The sequence below is a fragment of the Physeter macrocephalus genome, unplaced genomic scaffold (assembly GCF_002837175.3).
Source record: "Physeter macrocephalus isolate SW-GA unplaced genomic scaffold, ASM283717v5 random_421, whole genome shotgun sequence".
Classification (NCBI taxonomy): domain Eukaryota; kingdom Metazoa; phylum Chordata; class Mammalia; order Artiodactyla; family Physeteridae; genus Physeter; species Physeter macrocephalus.
This window is the reverse complement of record NW_021145707.1, coordinates 1,154-18,499: the sequence shown is the minus strand read 5'-3', so window position 1 is coordinate 18,499 and position 17,346 is coordinate 1,154. Positions and strand designations below refer to the sequence as shown.

Genomic DNA, 17,346 nt, shown 5'->3' with positions numbered 1-17,346 from the left:
CGCGTACCGCAAAAAAAAAAAAAAAAAAAAAAAAGAAAAAAAAAAGAAAACTTATTTAAAAAAAAAAAAAGGCAGAGATTGTCAGACTGGGTGGGGAGAAAATGCAAGATGGAGCTATATATTGCCGACAAGAAACCCATTTTAAACAAAAAGACACACATAGCTAAAAAGCCAAAGGATGGAAAATGATATACCATGCAAACACTAATCATAAAAAAGCTGTAGTGGCAATATTAATCTCAGGCAACTTCAAACTAAAAGATATTGCCAATGATAAACAAGGACATTTCCAAAATAAAGGAGTCAATCAAGAAGACATAATAATCCTGTATAACTATGCACACGTAATAGTTTCAAAACACATAAAGTAAATCAGACCGAATTTAAAAGATAAAAACACAAATCCATAGTTATAGTTGGGGACTTAAATAATCTTCTCACCTTAATCATAAAGTCAGTAAGGATATAGAAGACCTAAATAATACTATCAACCAACATGGTCTAATAACATTCGCAGAACACTTCACCCAACAGCAGCAAAATATACATTACAGTTGACCCTTGAACAAGGGAGTGAGGGGGAGCAACCCACACACAGTCAAAAATCCACATATAACTTTACAGTTGACCCTCCATATCCAAGGTTCCCCATCCACAGACTCAACCAATTGCAAATAGTGTAGTAATGAAGAATGTATTTATTAAAGAAGCTTTTAAGTGGACCTGCACAGTTCAAACCTATATTGTTCAACGGTAAAATGTATTTTTGAGCTCATAAGGAAAATTCATCAAGACAGACCATAAAATAAATTTACAAGACTTGAAATCATATAGAAAATGTTCTCTGATCACAACAGGATTAAACTAGAAATCACAGAAAAAAATACGGAAAATTTTCAAATGTTTGGAAATTAAACAGACTTCTAAATAATCTATGGGTCAAAGAAGAAATTACAGGGGAAGTAAGAAAATATTCTGAACTGAATGACAATGAAAACACAACACATCTAAATTTGTGGAATGCAATGAAAGCCGTGCTTAGAAGGAAGTTTACAGTTTTAGTTAGTGACTTTAGAAAAGAAGCTAGAAAAATAAGAACAAATGAAACCCAAAGTAAATAGTAAGAAATAAATTTAAAACTTACAAACAACAGAGGAAAATCAATGAAATAAAAACTGATGTTCTGAAGAATACTGAAATTGATAAATCTGTATGCAGACTGATCAATTAAAAGACATTAATTTCCAATATTAGGAATGAAAAAGGGGAAATCTCTGCGTATTTTATATACATTTAAAAGATAAGGGAGGGACTTCCCTGGTGGCGCAGTGGTTAAGAATCCGCCTGCCGGGCTTCCCTGGTGGCGCAGTGGTTGAGAGTCCTCCTGCTGATGCAGGGGACACGGGTTCATGCCCCGGTCTGGGAAGATCCCACATACGCGGAGCGGCTAGGCCCGTGAGACATGGCCGCTGAGCCTGCGCGTCCGGAGCCTGTGCTCCGCAAAGGGAGAGGCCACCACAGCAGTGAGAGGCCCGCATACCCACCCCCACCAAAAAAAAGAATCCGCCTGCCAATGCAGGGGACACGGGTTCAAGCCCTAGACCAGGAACATCCCACATGCCACAGAGCAACTAAGCCTGTGCGCCACAACTACTGAGCCTGCACTCTAGAGCCCATGAGCCACAACTACTGAGCCCATGTGCCTCAACTACTGAAGCTTGCACACCTAGAGCCTGCAACAAAGAGAAACCACCCCAATGAGAAGCCCGCACACAGCAACAAAGAGTAGCCCCTGCTCATTGCAACTAGAGAGAAAGCCCACGTGCAGCAACGAAGACCCAACGCAGCCATAAGATAAATAAATAAAATTTTTTTTAAAAAAGATAAGGGAATATTATGAAAAACCTTACAAACAAATTTGACAACTGCAAATGACTGAAAATTCCTTGAGACACAATATGCCAAAGCTGACCCTAGGAAAAAAACAGAAAAGCTTAATAGCCTTATATCTGTTTTAAACATACATAATTAATAATTTAAAACATAATTTTAAAATATTTAATTTAAAAAGAAATTAAGGGACTTCCCTGGAGATCTAGTCAGTATGACTCCATGCTCCCAATGAAGGGGGCCCAGGTTCAATCCCTGGCCGGGGAACTAGATCCTGCATGCGTGCCGCAACTAAGAAGTCCACATGCTGTAACTAAGACCTGGCACAGCCAAAATAAATAAATAAATAATAAAAAGAAATTAAGTTTACAACTAAAATTTCAAAAGAACACTCTAGGCCCAGGTGGCTTCACTGGTGAATTCTATCAAACATTTAAGAAAAAAATAATAGCAGTCTTATAATAAACTATTTCAGAAAGTACAATAGAAAAAAAAGGCCGGGGGGTGGGGGCTCCCTGGTGGCTAGGATTCTGGGCTTTCACTGCCGTGGCCTGGGTTCAATCCCCGGTTTGGGAACTGAGATCTTGTAAGACGCGTGGCACAGCCAAAAAAAAGGTAAAAATTCCCAATTCATTCTGATAGGCCAGCATTACCCTGACAACAAAACTAAACATAGATTTCACACACGCACACACACAAACTATAAATCAATATCCCTCATAAACATAAATGTGAAAATCCTTAACAAAATATTGCCAAATCAAATCCAGCATTATATATCAATAAAAAGGGTAATACATCATGACCAAGTGGAATTTATCCAACAAATGCAAGAGTGGTTTAACATTTGAAAAATCAATCAATGTAAATCACATATTAACAGAATAAAGGAGGAAAACAATAGAATCAACTCGACAGACAGCACAATGAGCACCTGACAACATTCAAAACACATATGATTAAGAAAAAAACTAAGCAAATTAAAAATAAAAATTGAATCCCCTCTACTAGATAAAGGGGACCTTCAAAAAAACCTGTGGCTGGGACTTTCCTGGTGGTGCAGTGGTTAAGAATCCGCCTGCCAATTCAGGGGACATGGGTTTGATCCCTGGTCTGGGAAAAGCCCACATGCCGAGGAGCAACTAAGCCCGTGTGCCACAGCTATGGGGCCTGAGCTCTAGAGCCCGCGTGCCGCAACTACTGAGCCCACATGCTGCGACTACTGAATCCCGTGTGCCTAGAGTCCATGCTCCACAACAAGAGAAGCTATTGCAATGAGAAGCCTGGGCACCACAACGAAGAGTAGCCCCGGCTCACCACAGCTAGATAAAGCCCGCGCACAGCAATGAAGACCCAACACAGCCAAAAATAAAAAATTTTTAAATTTAGAAATTAAAAAACCTATAGCTAACATCATATTTAAACATGAAAGATTGAGTGCATTTTCCCTAAGATCAGGAATAAGGCAAGAATGTCTAATCCCAATACTTCTTTTAACATTGTACTAAAAGTCCTGCACAGTGCAATAAAGCAAGAAAAAAAAGGGCATACAAATTGGAAAGCAAGAAGTAAAGCTGTCTTTACTTGCAGATGACAGAATCATCTACAGAGAAATAAGGAATCTACCCAAAAAACTATTAGAATTACAACTGAGCTTAACAAGGCTGCAGATATACGGCCAACACACAAACTCAATTTTATTTCTATATACTAGCACTAAACAATTAAAAATGAAATTTAAACATAAAACCCATAAATACAAAAAAATGAAATATTTAGAGAGAAATTTAACAGAATGTGTACATGATCTACATACTTAAAACTATAAAACACTACTGAGGAAAAGCAAAGACCTAAATGGAGACATATATAATTTTAAGGAATTAGAGGATCAATACTGTAAAGATGTCAATTCTCCCTGAAAATGATCTATAGATTCCACACAATCCCAGTAAAAATCCCAGCAAGCTTTTTTGTAAGAACTGATAAACTGATTCTAAAATTTATATAGAGATGCAATGGACCAAAGCTAAAACAATTTTGAAAAAGAATAAAGTCAGAACACTTTACACTACCTGATTTCAAGATTTACTATAAAGCTACAGCATTCAAGACAGTACGATTGACCCTTGAACAACACAGTGGTTGGGGGGCTGACCCTCCACATAGTCAAAAACCCACATATAACTTTACAGTTAGCCCTCCACATCTATGGATTCAACCAACCATGAATTGTGTAGTACTGTAATATGTATTTATTGAAAAAGAAATCCAAGTATAAGTGGACCCAGGCAGTTCAAATTCCTGTTGTTCAAGAGTCAACTGTATTTCCTTCACATTAGGAGAAACACAGATAAATGGAACAGAAGAGAGTCCAAAAATTAACCTATTATATACAATTTTTTTACTTTTGACAAAGATGGCAAGATAGTCAATGGAGAAAGGGTAATCTGTTCAACAAATGATGCTGGAACAACTGATATCCATATGGGGAAAAAAAAAATTAACCTCAGCCTTTACCAATAAGCACATGAAAAGAGCTGCTTAATGTTATTTGTCGTCACAGAAATGCAAATTAAAACCACAGTGAAATACCGCTACATACTCACTAGAATGGCTAAAATTAAAACAGACAGACAATACCAAGTGTTGATATGGATGTGGGGCAACTGGAATGCTCATACACTGCTGGTGGAATGAAAAACAGTACAACTTTGCAAAACACATAAGCAATTTATTATAGAACTAAACATACACTTAGCATGTGACCCAGTAAATACACTCATAGGTATTTACCAAGAAAAATGAAAACATATGTCTTCACAAACACACTTGAATATTTATAGTAGCCCCAAACTAGAACCAATCATGTGGGGAAAAGACTCTAAGGTGACTGCCATGATCCCCACCTCCTGGTATTCATGCCCTTGTGTTGTCCCCTTGAGTGTGGGCAGGAACTATGACTTGCTTCTGGCCAACAGAGTACGGTAACAGTGACAGAATGCATGTAATTACATGCATGTGGTTACAATATCTAAGACTGTAATGTCCACTTGCCTTTGAGGAAGCAAGTGGCTATCCTGGGAAGACCCATGTGGCAAGAAACTGAGGGTGGCTCCTGGGTGACAGCCAGTCACAAAGAGAGGTCCTCAGTCTGAAGTCCATAAGGAACTAAATGCTGTCAATAACCACATGAGCTAGGAAGCAGATCCTTCCCCAGTCAGGACTCCGATGAGATAACAGCCCTGGCAGACACCTTGACTGCTGCCTTGTGAGACTCAGCTGAACTGTGTCCTGACTCCTGACCCACAGACACTGTGACACAATAAACATGTGCTGTGTTAAGCTGCTAAATTTATAATAACACTTTTACGCAATAGGTAATTAATATAACCCAAATCCACCAAGTGATGAACAGATCAACAAACTGTGGTATAGCTATACAATGGAATACTACCCACTAATAAAAAGTAATGAATTACTGAGACATACAATATAAATTTCACAAACATTATTATGAGCAAAAGTGAGACACAAAAGAATATTTACATTATGAATACATTCTTATGTAATCCTAGGAGAGACGAATATAATCTATAGTGATAAAAAGCAGTTCAGATTTCCTGAGGCCAAAGGCTAGGATTTACTGGGAAGCAAGGTAAGGGAACACTCAGGAATACTGGAATTGTTTTGATGTTGATTGTGGTGGTGGTTACACGGGTATATACATTTGTCGAAACTGACCACAACACACCTATTGGAATTCTACAGTAAAGGTTTTGACCACAAAGACTTGGTCACTCAAAAAGCTATTAATCTATGGATTTTAAATTAGGATAGGGGCAACTTTGGGGGATTGGCTAGTAATGGGAGGGATGCCAAGGAGGCTTCTGAGGTCCCAGTAACGCTTGATTTCTTGATCTGAGTACTGGTTACACAAGTGTGTGCTCACTCCGTGAAAATTCACCAAGCTGGACACATAATTGGTGTACTTTCTGGGTGTATGTTAAACACCAGTAAAAAGTTTAAAAAAAATTTTAAAGGCTAGGGAGTCATTCTAAATTAAAGCATACTAAAGAGACAAATCAATGCACTCCCTATTTCTTCATCGGATCCTGATTTTTTTTTTAATTGGAGAATTCTGAATGTGGTCTGTATTAGTAAATAATATTTTATCAATACCAAACTTCTTGTGTAATAATGGTATTATGGTTATGTAGGAGAATAACCTTATTCTTATGAGAGACAAGAAGAAGTGTTCTAGGATGAAATATGATGTCTGTAACTTACTATCAAATCCTTCAAAAATATATATATATATATAAAGAGGCTGAGATAAAGCTAATTCAGCAAAATGTAAACAGTGTATCTTGGTGAAGTTTTTATGGGAGTTTTACAGGAGTTCTCTGTATTATTCTTTCAACTTTCCTATAGGTTAAAAACTTTTCAAAATAAAGAGTGAGGGGAAAAATATCTTATTTGAACTACTGTTATTCAAGAGTTCAATAATCTTCCAAAACTGCGTACAGAGACTTGGAGAAGGAAACCAACATTCACTGAGCACTTAATATGCACCACACACTCTTCACATCTGTGACTTCAGTCAACCCTCAAATGGGATTATTATTACTCCCATTTTACAGAGAAGAAAACTGAGGTTCAGAGAGGTAGAGTGACAAGTCCAATAATAAGTGAGTGCTGGTGTTCAAACCAAAGTCTGTCAGGATACAAGGCCATGCTCTTCCACTCCGTAACATCTTTGCTGTACTCTACTCCCTTCCCTGCCTCTGTGTTTTCTCAGTCCAAAATTTATTATATCCAGTGAACCTGAACAGATTAGAAATGTATGTTCCATAATAATTCTCAATATTCAACAACCATTAAACAATCAGACTGAACCATGCTTCTGCCCTTCACTAAAGACAGAAAAACTGATGGGAAAGTACAAAAATAGGGATGACATTTCCCGTTCCTATGGGCCATAACATGTACAGACTAGAAGGGACTTTGATAAGAGATTAGCCATACAAAACCGAGTAATGTGGAGTAAACAGGATAAGCAATAAATGCAATTCCAACAAACTGTTTTGAAGACAGCCTAAAAAGACTACACCATTATGAAAAAGAAAGTATATCACTGAAATCTAAAAGGCACAAAGGACAGCTAGGATAAACACCAGCATTCAGCGTGTTCCTTTAAATTTCAAGGAAATTACTTCCGAGCAAATAAAAAACCAACCTTAGTGGACTGGTGGTCAACATATGAAATTTCATATCCCAAAAAATGTTTTAATAGGGATTGAGAAAAGGCTTAGATGGTTTGTAAGTGAAACTCCAGAGTTTACTGAATGGAATAATAATAGGTAACACACTGCACTGTTCTAAAATAAGTTAATTCATTTAATCCTCAGAGCAATGCTATGAGATAGGCACTAGTATTACTCCTATTTAACAGATGGGGAAACTAAGGCCAGAGAAGTTAAGTAACTTGTCCAAGATCACACAGCTGGTAAGTAGTGGGGCTAGGATTCTAGCCCAGTGGGGATGGCTTCAGAGTCCATACTTTTAACCACTGCTCTACACTGCCTTTCAAAGAAAGAAATTGTTGGTTATTTACCCTTAATCTTTCAAAATGAGAGACTGATGCCACACGGCCAACTAACAAACTTTCCATGAGAGACAGAATACTGCCTCAGTCCCACAGGTGTGATGCGTTCTTCTCAGACACAAACCACGTTTGGAGGAAATACACAAACAGTTCATTCAGTTCCACTCCGCTTTACTGGAGAAATGGGAAACCCGCTGATCAGGACTAGAAAATGAAATAAGAAGCAACTGCTAAAGAGAGTTGGTTTACTTTAAATGTGTGCATCTGGGGCTTCCCTGGTGGTGCAGTGGATAAGAATCTGCCTGCCAATGCAGGGGACAAAGGTTTGATCCCTGGCCCGGGAAGATGCCCCATGCCGCGAAGCAACTAAGCCCATGCGCCACAATACTGAGCCTGCGCTCTAGAGCCCGTGTGCCACAACTGCTGAAGCCCGCGCGCCTAGAGCCCGTGCTCCGCAAGAAGAGAAGCCACCGCAATGAGAAGCCCGCTCACCGCAACGAAGAGTAGCCCCCGCTTGCCGCACTACAGAAAGACTGCGCGCAGCAACTAAGACCCAACACAGCCAAAAATAAAACTTTTTTTAAAAAAATTTTTTTAAAGTGTGCATTTGCAGCTTATTGTCAGTGACAGAAGTTGGCGTGAAGCACTCAAGTTTTTTCTCAAGCTGCCAGCATCTTCTGATGCAATCCCATCTCTCAGCTTTGGAAAGGAGGGCAAAGAAGCAGCAGAGTTGAAAACCAAACAAGTGCTGGCCCAGCCCCCTTAAGGAACCTAGATCCCTTGCACGTGTACAGAGAGGACAATTTCCAGAACCAAAGGAATCCCTGGGCACTAAAAAGGCTCCGAGTGGCAGAATTTTTAGTAACCTTCACAGCACTGGCAAATTACATGCGCTGGCATCGTTTAATCCCAGCCTATGGGCATTCCTAACATGTAACAGCTCAGAGGAACCTAGATTCTGAGAAGCCTCAGCATTTCAGCACGCTAAGCGGGTTAAAAAAGGAAAGGAGGGACCACCCCCCCCCCACCAGGACACTCTCCACACTCCAGAATTTCCGACAGTGAGAAGACCAGAATCAGCCCTAGTTATTGCTCACGTTTTACAATCTGGACATCTCTCTGAATCATTCACTCTGCTAACGGAAGCTGGTCTGGGGAACGCACAACTCCTCTATGTGCAATGCCTGTAATAGAATTATCATGAAGAATTTAAGAGTAATAAGAAACACTACGCCGTATTCTTCCAAGGAAGGAACTAAAATACCAGGAGGCCACTGAGAAGTCCACAGGTGTTTCAAGCAGGTGAGAGATGAGTGATGAGGTCCGGGTTGAAACCATTTTCTTCCTCCTCTGTCTAATCCTAACTGAACTTAAACATGTAGGGCTAACTAGTGGACTCACACACAGCCGGGTTCAAATCCAGGCTTAATCCGGCAAATGATTTGGGGCACGCTACAGACCCTGCAAAATGGCGGTTAATAGCCCGTACTTCATAAAGGTTGTAATGAGCATTAAACGAGATAATAAGCGTAATTTGTCCTCCGCATGACGGCACACACTCCGTAATTGTAAGGTACCGCTTACCCCATCCTCCCCACCTCAGCCCACCCCACCTTTGGACTACAAACGCCTACAGAGGCCTTAGCATCCACTGCTTCCTGACAGCAGACGTACAGGCAGAAGCACGGGTCCTCAAGGTCCCCCGACTGGAGTGGGATTTGGCTGAGTCTGTAGCTGAAAAGCTAGAGCCCGTGGCCAAGAAAACCTAACTCTGAGCAGCAAAGACGGATCACCAGCCAAAAGCTCGGTGGCGTCGGTTGATTACAGTGAGTCCCCTTCATACCAACGCACTGAGAGGGTCCAAGTACATTTCCCCCCCTCCAACTTGTCAGGGGAAGCGCAAAGGTGACTAAAGACGAAGAGGCTGGCAGCGGGGCCACCCAGAAGGCTGAGGCTTCGAGAGAGAGGGAACCCTGATGGAGTAAGGCCCATCCCGAGAGGGAAGGGCCGGGAACGATCCAGCCTCTCACCCCTCTCCTCAAGCAGGGGCCCTCGCAGCTCAAGCCTGGGGGGCTTCTCAAGGGTCCCGCCACCGACCTGGCCAAGCAGAAGTGGGACCCGAGGGATCGGCATGCGGGAAGTGGGGGCCCTCGGGCGCCCCCGGGCCCCTGCTCGGGAATGTGGTCAAGGAGGGGTCACGCGGGGAGAGGCCGGGCGGCGAGGACCTGGGGAGGGGCGGGGCCCCGGAGAGGGCAAGAGGTCGGAGCCCCCGGCTTCCGAGGCTTAGGGTCCCCACCGGGCTCCCAGCCACCCGCCAAGCGCCCCCTCCAGCGGTGTCCCCGCCAGTACGGCGGAACAGTCCCACTCCCCTTACCTGGCTCGGCTGTTCTGCCTGCTCTGAGGACGCCATCTTTCTGAGGCCTGACTAGTCTATCGCCGCTGGGCGAGGCTTCTCCCAAGCGCCCTCGCTCTCGCTCTCTCGCCCAGACTAAAGTAGCCGGAACTGAGCTGTCGATGGGGGACACCCGAGGAGAGGGGAACTCCCACCTCCCCCACACCGCTCACTGTTAACATTAGGTCTCTGCTTTCCAGCAAGAACGATGCCTGTCCTTTTTGCTTTCTTATATGTATATTATACTTATTGAATTAAATCTCTGCCCATCTTCACAGTGCCTTGGGCACATGTAGGGACACCCTAAGTATTTAATAAATGAATGAATGTGAAGAAACCTGGAAATTAATTAATTAATTAACTGATGGTTCAGTTGAGTGCCTACCATTTGCCAGGCACTTTGGTAGCCGCGAGAAATAAAAAGATCCAAGAGTCAACCCCTGCTCTCAAGTCTAGGCCAAATACACACACACACACACACACACACACACACACACACACACACGCAATTACATCTTGGAGCTAGGAGTCTGATAACGGTATGCAGGTCTATTAGGAGAACTCAGAATCGGGGGCTTTTTGGAGAGGAGAGGCTTCTACGAACCGTTATGACTTTATTGCTGTTGAGTTGTTAGATTTTAAGCTAATTGTGAAATTATACGAAAGGGTTGCATACATTAGAACTATCAGTCAGTTACATTGCAGTTGTTTTTTGATCAATGATGGTGTATTCAAAAGGGTTGCCTCAGTTAACAATTCCTCCTACCAAACACTTTTACATGTCTTTTTCTCATAATATCTGATTTCCTTTAATAAACAAAATATGAAAGAGATTGACCCTGAATGAATACGGGCTGATAATTATTCCTTGTTTATATAGAATGCCCCCTTTTTAAGCAAGGAAACTTTCTGATAATTTTTAATTATTATTTTAATCTTAAATGTTAGTTTTTCAGGAGTGAAAAACACAGACTTTTCCATAAGTAACAGTATTAGAACAAAGACAAATATATTATCAAGCAGCATCTGAACAATCTCAACAGTGATGTGGTTCGCATTTACCCTTTTCTCTCTGATTTCTTTGAGACCTTAATGTTTAATCTAGTTATTTAAGCATTTCGTTCCGAGGTCCCAAAGCAATTTGCAGAGCTGAAGCAGGGAATCGAGAGTGGAGCTCTTTCCGTGCCTAGCGCAGCCATGGCTCGTGGTCCCAAGAAGCACCTGAAGCGCGTAGCAGCTCCAAAGCATTGGATGCTGGATAAACTGACTGGTGTGTTTTCTCCTCGTCCATCTACCGGTCCCCACAAGGTGAGGGAATGTCTCCCCCTAATTATTTTCCTAAGGAACAGACTTAAATCTGCCCTAACAGGAGATGAAGTAAAGAAGATCTGCATGCAGCGTTTCATTAAGATTGATGGCAAGGTCCGCACTGATATAACCTACCCTGCTGGTTTTATGGATGTCATCAGCGTTGACAGGAGTGGAGAGAATTTTCGTCTGATCTATGACACCAAGGGTCGCTTTCCTGTTCATCGTATTACACCTGAGGAGGCCAAGTATAAGTTATGCAAAGTGAGAAAGATCTTTGTGGGGACAAAAGGAATCCCTCATCTGGTGACCCATGATGCTCGCACCATCCAGTACCCTGAGCCCATCATCAAGGTGAATGACACCATTCAGATTGATTTGGAGACTGGCAAGATTATTGATTTCATCAGATTTGACACTGGTAACCTGTGCATGGTGACTGGAGGTGCTAACCTGGGAAGAATTGGTGTGATCACTAACCAGGAGAGACATCCTGGTTCTTTTGATGTAGTTCATGTGAAAGATGCCAACGGCAATAGCTTTGCCACGCGGCTCTCCAACATTTTTGTTATTGGCAAAGGCAACAAACCATGGATCTCTTTTCCTCGTGGAAAGGGTATCCGCCTTACCATTGCTGAGGAGAGAGACAAGAGACTGGCAGCCAAACAGAGCAGTGGATAAAATGATCTCTAAGTGACATGATTGGGAAAGTCTTTGTACTTATAGATAATACTACATAATTAAAAGCCTCTTTAGTGTTAAAAAAAAAAGAAGAAAGAGTGGAAATGTGCGAGTATCTTATGCTTCTCTGTTATGTTTTCAGCCAGACTGAAAACTACACTCATCAATTTTTAAAACTGACTTCCTTCAGATCAGCGTGAAGGTTGGGACATTTTATAGATCTGTTCAGGTTGGAAAGGAAAAACAAATTAACACAGTACAATGACACTGCTTTATGTATTAATATCTTGCATCTATCTATATATACAGAAAGGAGTGCTGTAACAATTCAAGGGAGTATACAGGCGTGTCCTTCATAATGCAAAATGAATCCCTATTGACCTCATTTTGAACGCGCGAATGCAACTCCTTAATATAAGGCAGAAAACCAAAACACCTCCGGGATCTGAATTGCGCGACCTAAGTCGTCTTTGAACCCACAGACTACAGCTCCCGGCATGCCCCCGGGGCCGCAGGGGATTAGCTGCAACTAGAACTACATCTCCCGGCGTGCCTTGGTCCCACGCGTGATTTGCTACAGCGAGAACTACATCTCCCGGCATGCCGCGGGGGGTGGAGTTGGGTAGGTAGGACTCCCGCGCCCAGCCCCCCTGACGTCCCCGCGTTGGTCAGGTCAGACTCTGAAGATGACGGAGGTGGCCGGGGGCCCCAGCGTTCCAGAACCCAGCAAGATCCGGGCTCTAAAGCAGTGTCTCCTGTGCCGCAACCACAGCCGGGAACAGCACGGCGTGGCGGCCTCCTGCCTCGAGGAGCTGAGGAGCAAGGGTTGGCACGGGCCGGGGGCGAGGACTTGGGGGGCCGGGGGCGAGGACTTGGGGGGTCTGGGCCCGGGCTGAAGGGACCCGGGGAGAGGTGGGGATGTCCGCGGGGCAAGGCGGGGTCAGGAGAGGCGACTTGGGGCTTCTTGTCGCTTGAGTGGAGCCTTGGAACAGAGATGACTCAGGTGGGTATGGCGACTTAGCAGTTTCATAGCGTTTACAGGCACTTTAACTTAATTTATCTTGTGTGAGATTCATATGGTGGAGAGGCAGACGGGAAGCAATATGCGAATTAAGACAGACTCTACTTCGGTGCCTCGCCTCAGATGACTCAGATTTTGGATCGAACCCAGTCCAGTGTATTCCTGCCGCTCAGGCTCCCTAAGGTGGTACTGGGTCCCCCAGCTGAGCCTACGGCGGGGTGGGAGCGGGTTTCCACGGTCAGCTCTGGCAGGTACCCGTGCGGTAAAGAGGGAGCTGTTACCGACCATCCGGGAGGGCCAGACAAGGAACGTCTGTTGTGAGTGACCGAGTTGACAGAAATTCTGAGCCGCATACTGTTACTAGCTTCCTGACCTTGCACTTAACCATCTCTCCATCCCCAGTTTTCTCATCAGCAAAGTGGGTGTATTTCCAGCCCTGCTCCACAGGATTGGGACTCTGGAAGGAGATGATATATTCAAATGACTTACACGTTGCTGGCCTGTAGCAGTAAACTGCTTACTCAAAGAAGTTCTATTGGTTAAACGTGTGTGTCATCCCCGGGCATGTAGTGGACGTGTGTGTCAGCATGTTCAGGGCTTCCTCCCAGAGTCACCAAGCCCAACAGATATCAGACAGCTGTCTTTCAGAGATGCAGGGACAGCCAAAGCACTCTAAATGCTTTAGTGACATGGCTTTTGCCATGTAAGTGTTTACATATTTTTTGCTTGGCATGAAGTTGCTTAAGTTTTAGTGCCCCATCAGTGCAGTGGCTGGATGCATTTGGCACAGAGGCTTGTATAAGTGCTTGTGTTTCTGGAGCTCGGCCTATACAAGGCTTGCTGTTCTATGTGGGTGGAAGACAGCATTGCCCAATGATCTTTGTAGTCTCTTGGCTACTTCTCTGCCTACTCTAGTCCCATTAGCATTTTAGGCATTGCCATTATTAAATGGGATGGTACAGACCTGCCCTGGACAAAGCCTCTTGCCCAGTGATCGTAAAGATGAAAAGCTACTGTTACAAACTTCTGCCTTCTGCTTCTCTTATACTTTCCTATCGGTTAGTAAGGCTGCAGAGAAAGATACTGCGAGAACATAAAGTCATTTTTTTTCTTTTTAAAAATTTTCTTCTTTTCTTTTTCTCGTTTTTCTTTGTGACATTTGACATATACGAGAATTTGAGTAGACCACTGAGGAAATGAATGAAAGACTGCTTGTTCTCAAGGAATCAAGTCAGACTTTGGTTTGTTGTTCATCCAAGTAAAGGCTCAAGTGCCTCCTAATGGGGTGTAGAGTAGCTGGAAGAAAAACACAGTTTCAAGAGCCAGACTGTGTGGGTTGAAATGCCGGCTCTGCCACTTACTGTGTGACCTTGGGCAAATTACTTAACTTCTCTGAGCCTTGGGCTTGACAACCGTAAAAATGGGAGTAACAGTAGTATCTGCGTTATAGGATTGTTATGAAATTAAATGCTGTATGTGAAAAGCACTTAGTACAGTACCAGGGACATGGTAAGTGTTATATTAGTACTAGTGGTCATCATTATAGTTATTATAGTTATTATTACCAGGGATTTTTCTAGGCTCTGGGGGCATACTTTTTTTTTTTAATTTATTTTTGGCTGCACTGGGTCTTCGTTGCTGCGCGGGGGCTTTCTCTAGTTGAGGCAAGCAGGGGCTACTCTTCGCTGCGGTGCACGGGCTTCTCATTGCAGTGGCTTCTCTTGTTGCGGAGCACAGGCTCTAGGCGTGCAGGCTTCAGTGGTTGCGGCACGTGGGCTCAGCAGTTGTGGCTCGCGGGCTCTAGAGGGCAGGCTCAGTAGTTGTGGCACATGGGCTTAGTTGCTACGCGGCATGTGGGATCTTCTTGGACCAGGGCTCAAACCTGTGTCCCATGCATTGGCAGACAGATTCTTAACCACTGCGCCACAGGGAAGTCCCGGGGCATACATATTGAGAGTGCAAGGACAGGTGTAATTTCCCTATGGATACTTGTCAATTACCAAATGTTTTATTCCTCTCAGCTTGTGACATTCTGGCCATTGATAAGTCCCTGGCACCAGTCACCCTGGTCCTGGCAGAGGATGGCACCATAGTGGATGATGACGATTACTTCCTGTGTCTTCCTGCCAATACTAAGTTTGTGGCACTGGCTGGGAATGAGAAGTGGGCTTACAACAATTCAGGTAAGAAATGCTGGCCGTATATACAATATACCATCCATCATGATTTATTTTACTGCGTAGGCACCTGGTTGCTGTTTGGCTGGCTGTTTAAGCATTTATGCAGCAAACATTTACTGAGCACCTTCTGTATACCTGAGTGGTGCTGAGCCAGGGGATGAAGATGAATGAGACGGGCTCAGGTCTCAAATAACTCACAGACCGACAGCAACTAAAACACAGCAGGGCAGAGAGATCTGTGCCGCAGGTGGGGTCAGACTGTCTGGTCTGAATCCTGGCTCTGCCATTTACTAGCCGTGTGACCTTGAGCAAATTATCTAACGTTTCAGCCCTGTATTGAGATAATAATTACAGTACCTGTCTCCTAGCGTTGTTGTAAGGATACTAGAACATACTGCATATCAAGCCAGGGCTTCTCAGCAGCACTACTGACATTTGGGGCCGGAGAATTCTTTGTGGTGGGGTTGCTGTCCTGTGTCTTGCAGGATGTTTAGCAGCATCGCTGGCCTTTACCTACTAGGTGTCAGTAGCATCTCCTCACCCTCATTGTGACAACCAAAAATGCCTCTAGACATTGTCAAATGTCTACTGGGGGTGGGATGGGTAAAATCACTCCCACTGGTTGAGAGTCCCTGATAGGAAGCATTTAGATCTTACCCGGTGCACAGTAAGACAAATAAATGTCACCTGTCACCATCATTAACATCATCCTCACTGGAAATACAAAGGGAACTAATATTGATGGGCAAGGATCAAAGAGCTAAAGAAGTGTCTTGAGGAAAGTCCCTAGGCCACTAAAGTGAGGAAGTCACCCTTCAGGGATGGCTTTCTCAGCCACCTTTGCACTCAGGCCCAAGCGACAGCGAACAGTGGCTGCAGCTCCTCCAGTCGAGGATAAGACCCATCCCCAAGCACAGGAGAAGTGCTGGTGAGGATGAATGTTTTTGCATACAGAAATAGAACACACCCACAGACACGAAACGAAGCTAAAGGGAAGTGTGACAGTATCCTGGGTATGCATAAGCATACATTGGATTTAAGTGGCTTCCTTCCGTAAAAGAATACAGAGCAGTTTCACACAGAAATAAATGGAAGATGGGGACTTACCCGGTGGTCCACTGGTAAAAAAAAATCCACCTTCCGATGAAGGGGATGTGGGTTCAATCCCTGGTCGGGGAACTAAGATCCCACATGCCACGGGGCAACTAAGCCCTCGCGCCACAGCTACTGAGCCTGAACACCACAACTAGAGAGCCCGCACGCCACAACTAGAGAGAAGCCCATGTACCGCAGCGAATGATCCCTCATGCCAAACAAAGATCCCCACATGCTGCAGCTAAGACCTGCTGCAGCCAAAAAAAAAAAGGAAGATGGAACAAGAGGGAAAATTAAGGTCCTAGATGGGGATTGCCTTTCCCATGAATCCCTGAGAAAAGGTGCTTCCTTCACCATCAAAATTATTCTAAGTGATCTGTCGGAAGGATGTGCCGACATCCTCGAGGTCTGAGTTGGAGGAGGAAGTGAAAACAGCTCTTCCGGTTAATCTGACTCTGACCGGCATTTTCTCCCATGTATCAGATGGAGGTACGGCTTGGATTACTCAAGAGTCCTTTGACGGAGATGAAACAGACAGCGGGGCAGGGTTGAAGTGGAAGAATGTGGCCAGGCAGCTGAAAGAAGACCTATCCAGCGTCATCCTCCTGTCCGAGGAGGACCTCCAAGTAAGCCTCCTCCGCAACCCATAGCCACGTCCTTCCAGCCTGTGCTGCCCCCAGCGCCTTAGTTGCCATGCATCCTGCCATAATAATTTCAGCACTTCTTAATTTTTAAGTAATTCTTAGATGACAACCAAGGTTCTTCATTTTCTAATTCTCTCACCTAGAGTAGGAAATTTTCACCCCTCACCCTGCATCAGAATCACCAGTGGAGCTTTTTAAAAACACAGACGCCAAGGCCCCACCTAGACCCATTTAGGCCCAAGGCGTGGGTCAAGGATGCCCTGCTAAAGAATGCAGATTAAATCTTAGCTCCATCTCTATGACTTTGAACCGGTAACTTAGCCTCTCTGCTTATGCTTCCTCTCCAGTAGACTTAGGATAAAAATAGTATTGTTAACTCAAAAAAATATTTATTGAGCCCTTGTCCTCTGCCTGACACGGTTCTGTGCACAGGGGTACAATGGTGAACAAGCCAGACACAGTCCCTGCTCTAATGGAACTCAAGTCCTGGTGGAAGGAGGCAGACAAAATAAGCAGCATGTCAGACA

The 17,346-nt window shown here is 43.8% G+C and overlaps 3 protein-coding genes across 17 annotated transcripts in view; 2 read left to right on the top strand and 1 right to left on the bottom strand.

Annotated features, from left to right (window-relative positions):
- Positions 1-9,955, bottom strand: part of LOC114485055 (peroxisomal membrane protein PEX14-like) — a 52,232-nt gene extending 42,277 nt beyond the window's left edge. For 9 of the 15 annotated variants that reach the window (XR_008616696.1, XR_008616693.1, XR_008616694.1 and 6 more), the window contains exons 1-2: positions 9,596-9,828; positions 8,596-8,682 (exon numbers count right to left, since the gene is read on the bottom strand). Coding sequence is in view for 2 of the 15 variants with exons in the window: in XM_028485496.1 (XP_028341297.1) it covers positions 9,873-9,908 (36 nt within the window). In the remaining 13 variants the exon portion in view is untranslated. Of the gene's footprint in view, positions 1-8,595; positions 8,683-9,595; positions 9,829-9,872 lie in introns of those variants that run through there. The other 6 variants (XR_003678520.1, XM_028485496.1, XM_028485495.1 and 3 more) reach the window with 4 other exon arrangements.
- A 1,109-nt stretch (positions 9,956-11,064) lies between these two features.
- On the top strand, positions 11,065-11,931 carry LOC102993877 (40S ribosomal protein S4, X isoform-like). The gene has a single exon (XM_007129747.3). The coding sequence runs from the start codon at positions 11,088-11,090 to the stop codon at positions 11,877-11,879; it is 792 nt and encodes a 263-aa protein (XP_007129809.2). The 5' UTR covers positions 11,065-11,087; the 3' UTR covers positions 11,880-11,931.
- Positions 11,932-12,493: 562 nt separating this feature from the next.
- LOC102975870 (DNA fragmentation factor subunit alpha) lies at positions 12,494-16,840 on the top strand. Its single transcript, XM_028485497.1, has 3 exons — positions 12,494-12,704; positions 14,922-15,083; positions 16,659-16,840. Exons 1-3 carry the CDS (start codon positions 12,566-12,568, stop codon positions 16,823-16,825), a joined length of 468 nt encoding a protein of 155 aa, XP_028341298.1. The 5' UTR covers positions 12,494-12,565; the 3' UTR covers positions 16,826-16,840.
- The last annotated feature ends 506 nt before the right edge of the window (positions 16,841-17,346 follow it).

Coding starts and splice junctions, on each gene's coding strand:
- LOC102993877 (XM_007129747.3), top strand. CDS start 11,088: ATGGCTCGTGGTCCCAAGAAGCACCTGAAGCGCGTAGCAGCTCCAAAG.
- LOC102975870 (XM_028485497.1), top strand. CDS start 12,566: ATGACGGAGGTGGCCGGGGGCCCCAGCGTTCCAGAACCCAGCAAGATC. Junction 12,705..14,921: donor CGAGGAGCTGAGGAGCAAGG/GTTGGCACGGGC, acceptor TATTCCTCTCAG/CTTGTGACATTCTGGCCATT. Junction 15,084..16,658: donor GTGGGCTTACAACAATTCAG/GTAAGAAATGCT, acceptor CCCATGTATCAG/ATGGAGGTACGGCTTGGATT.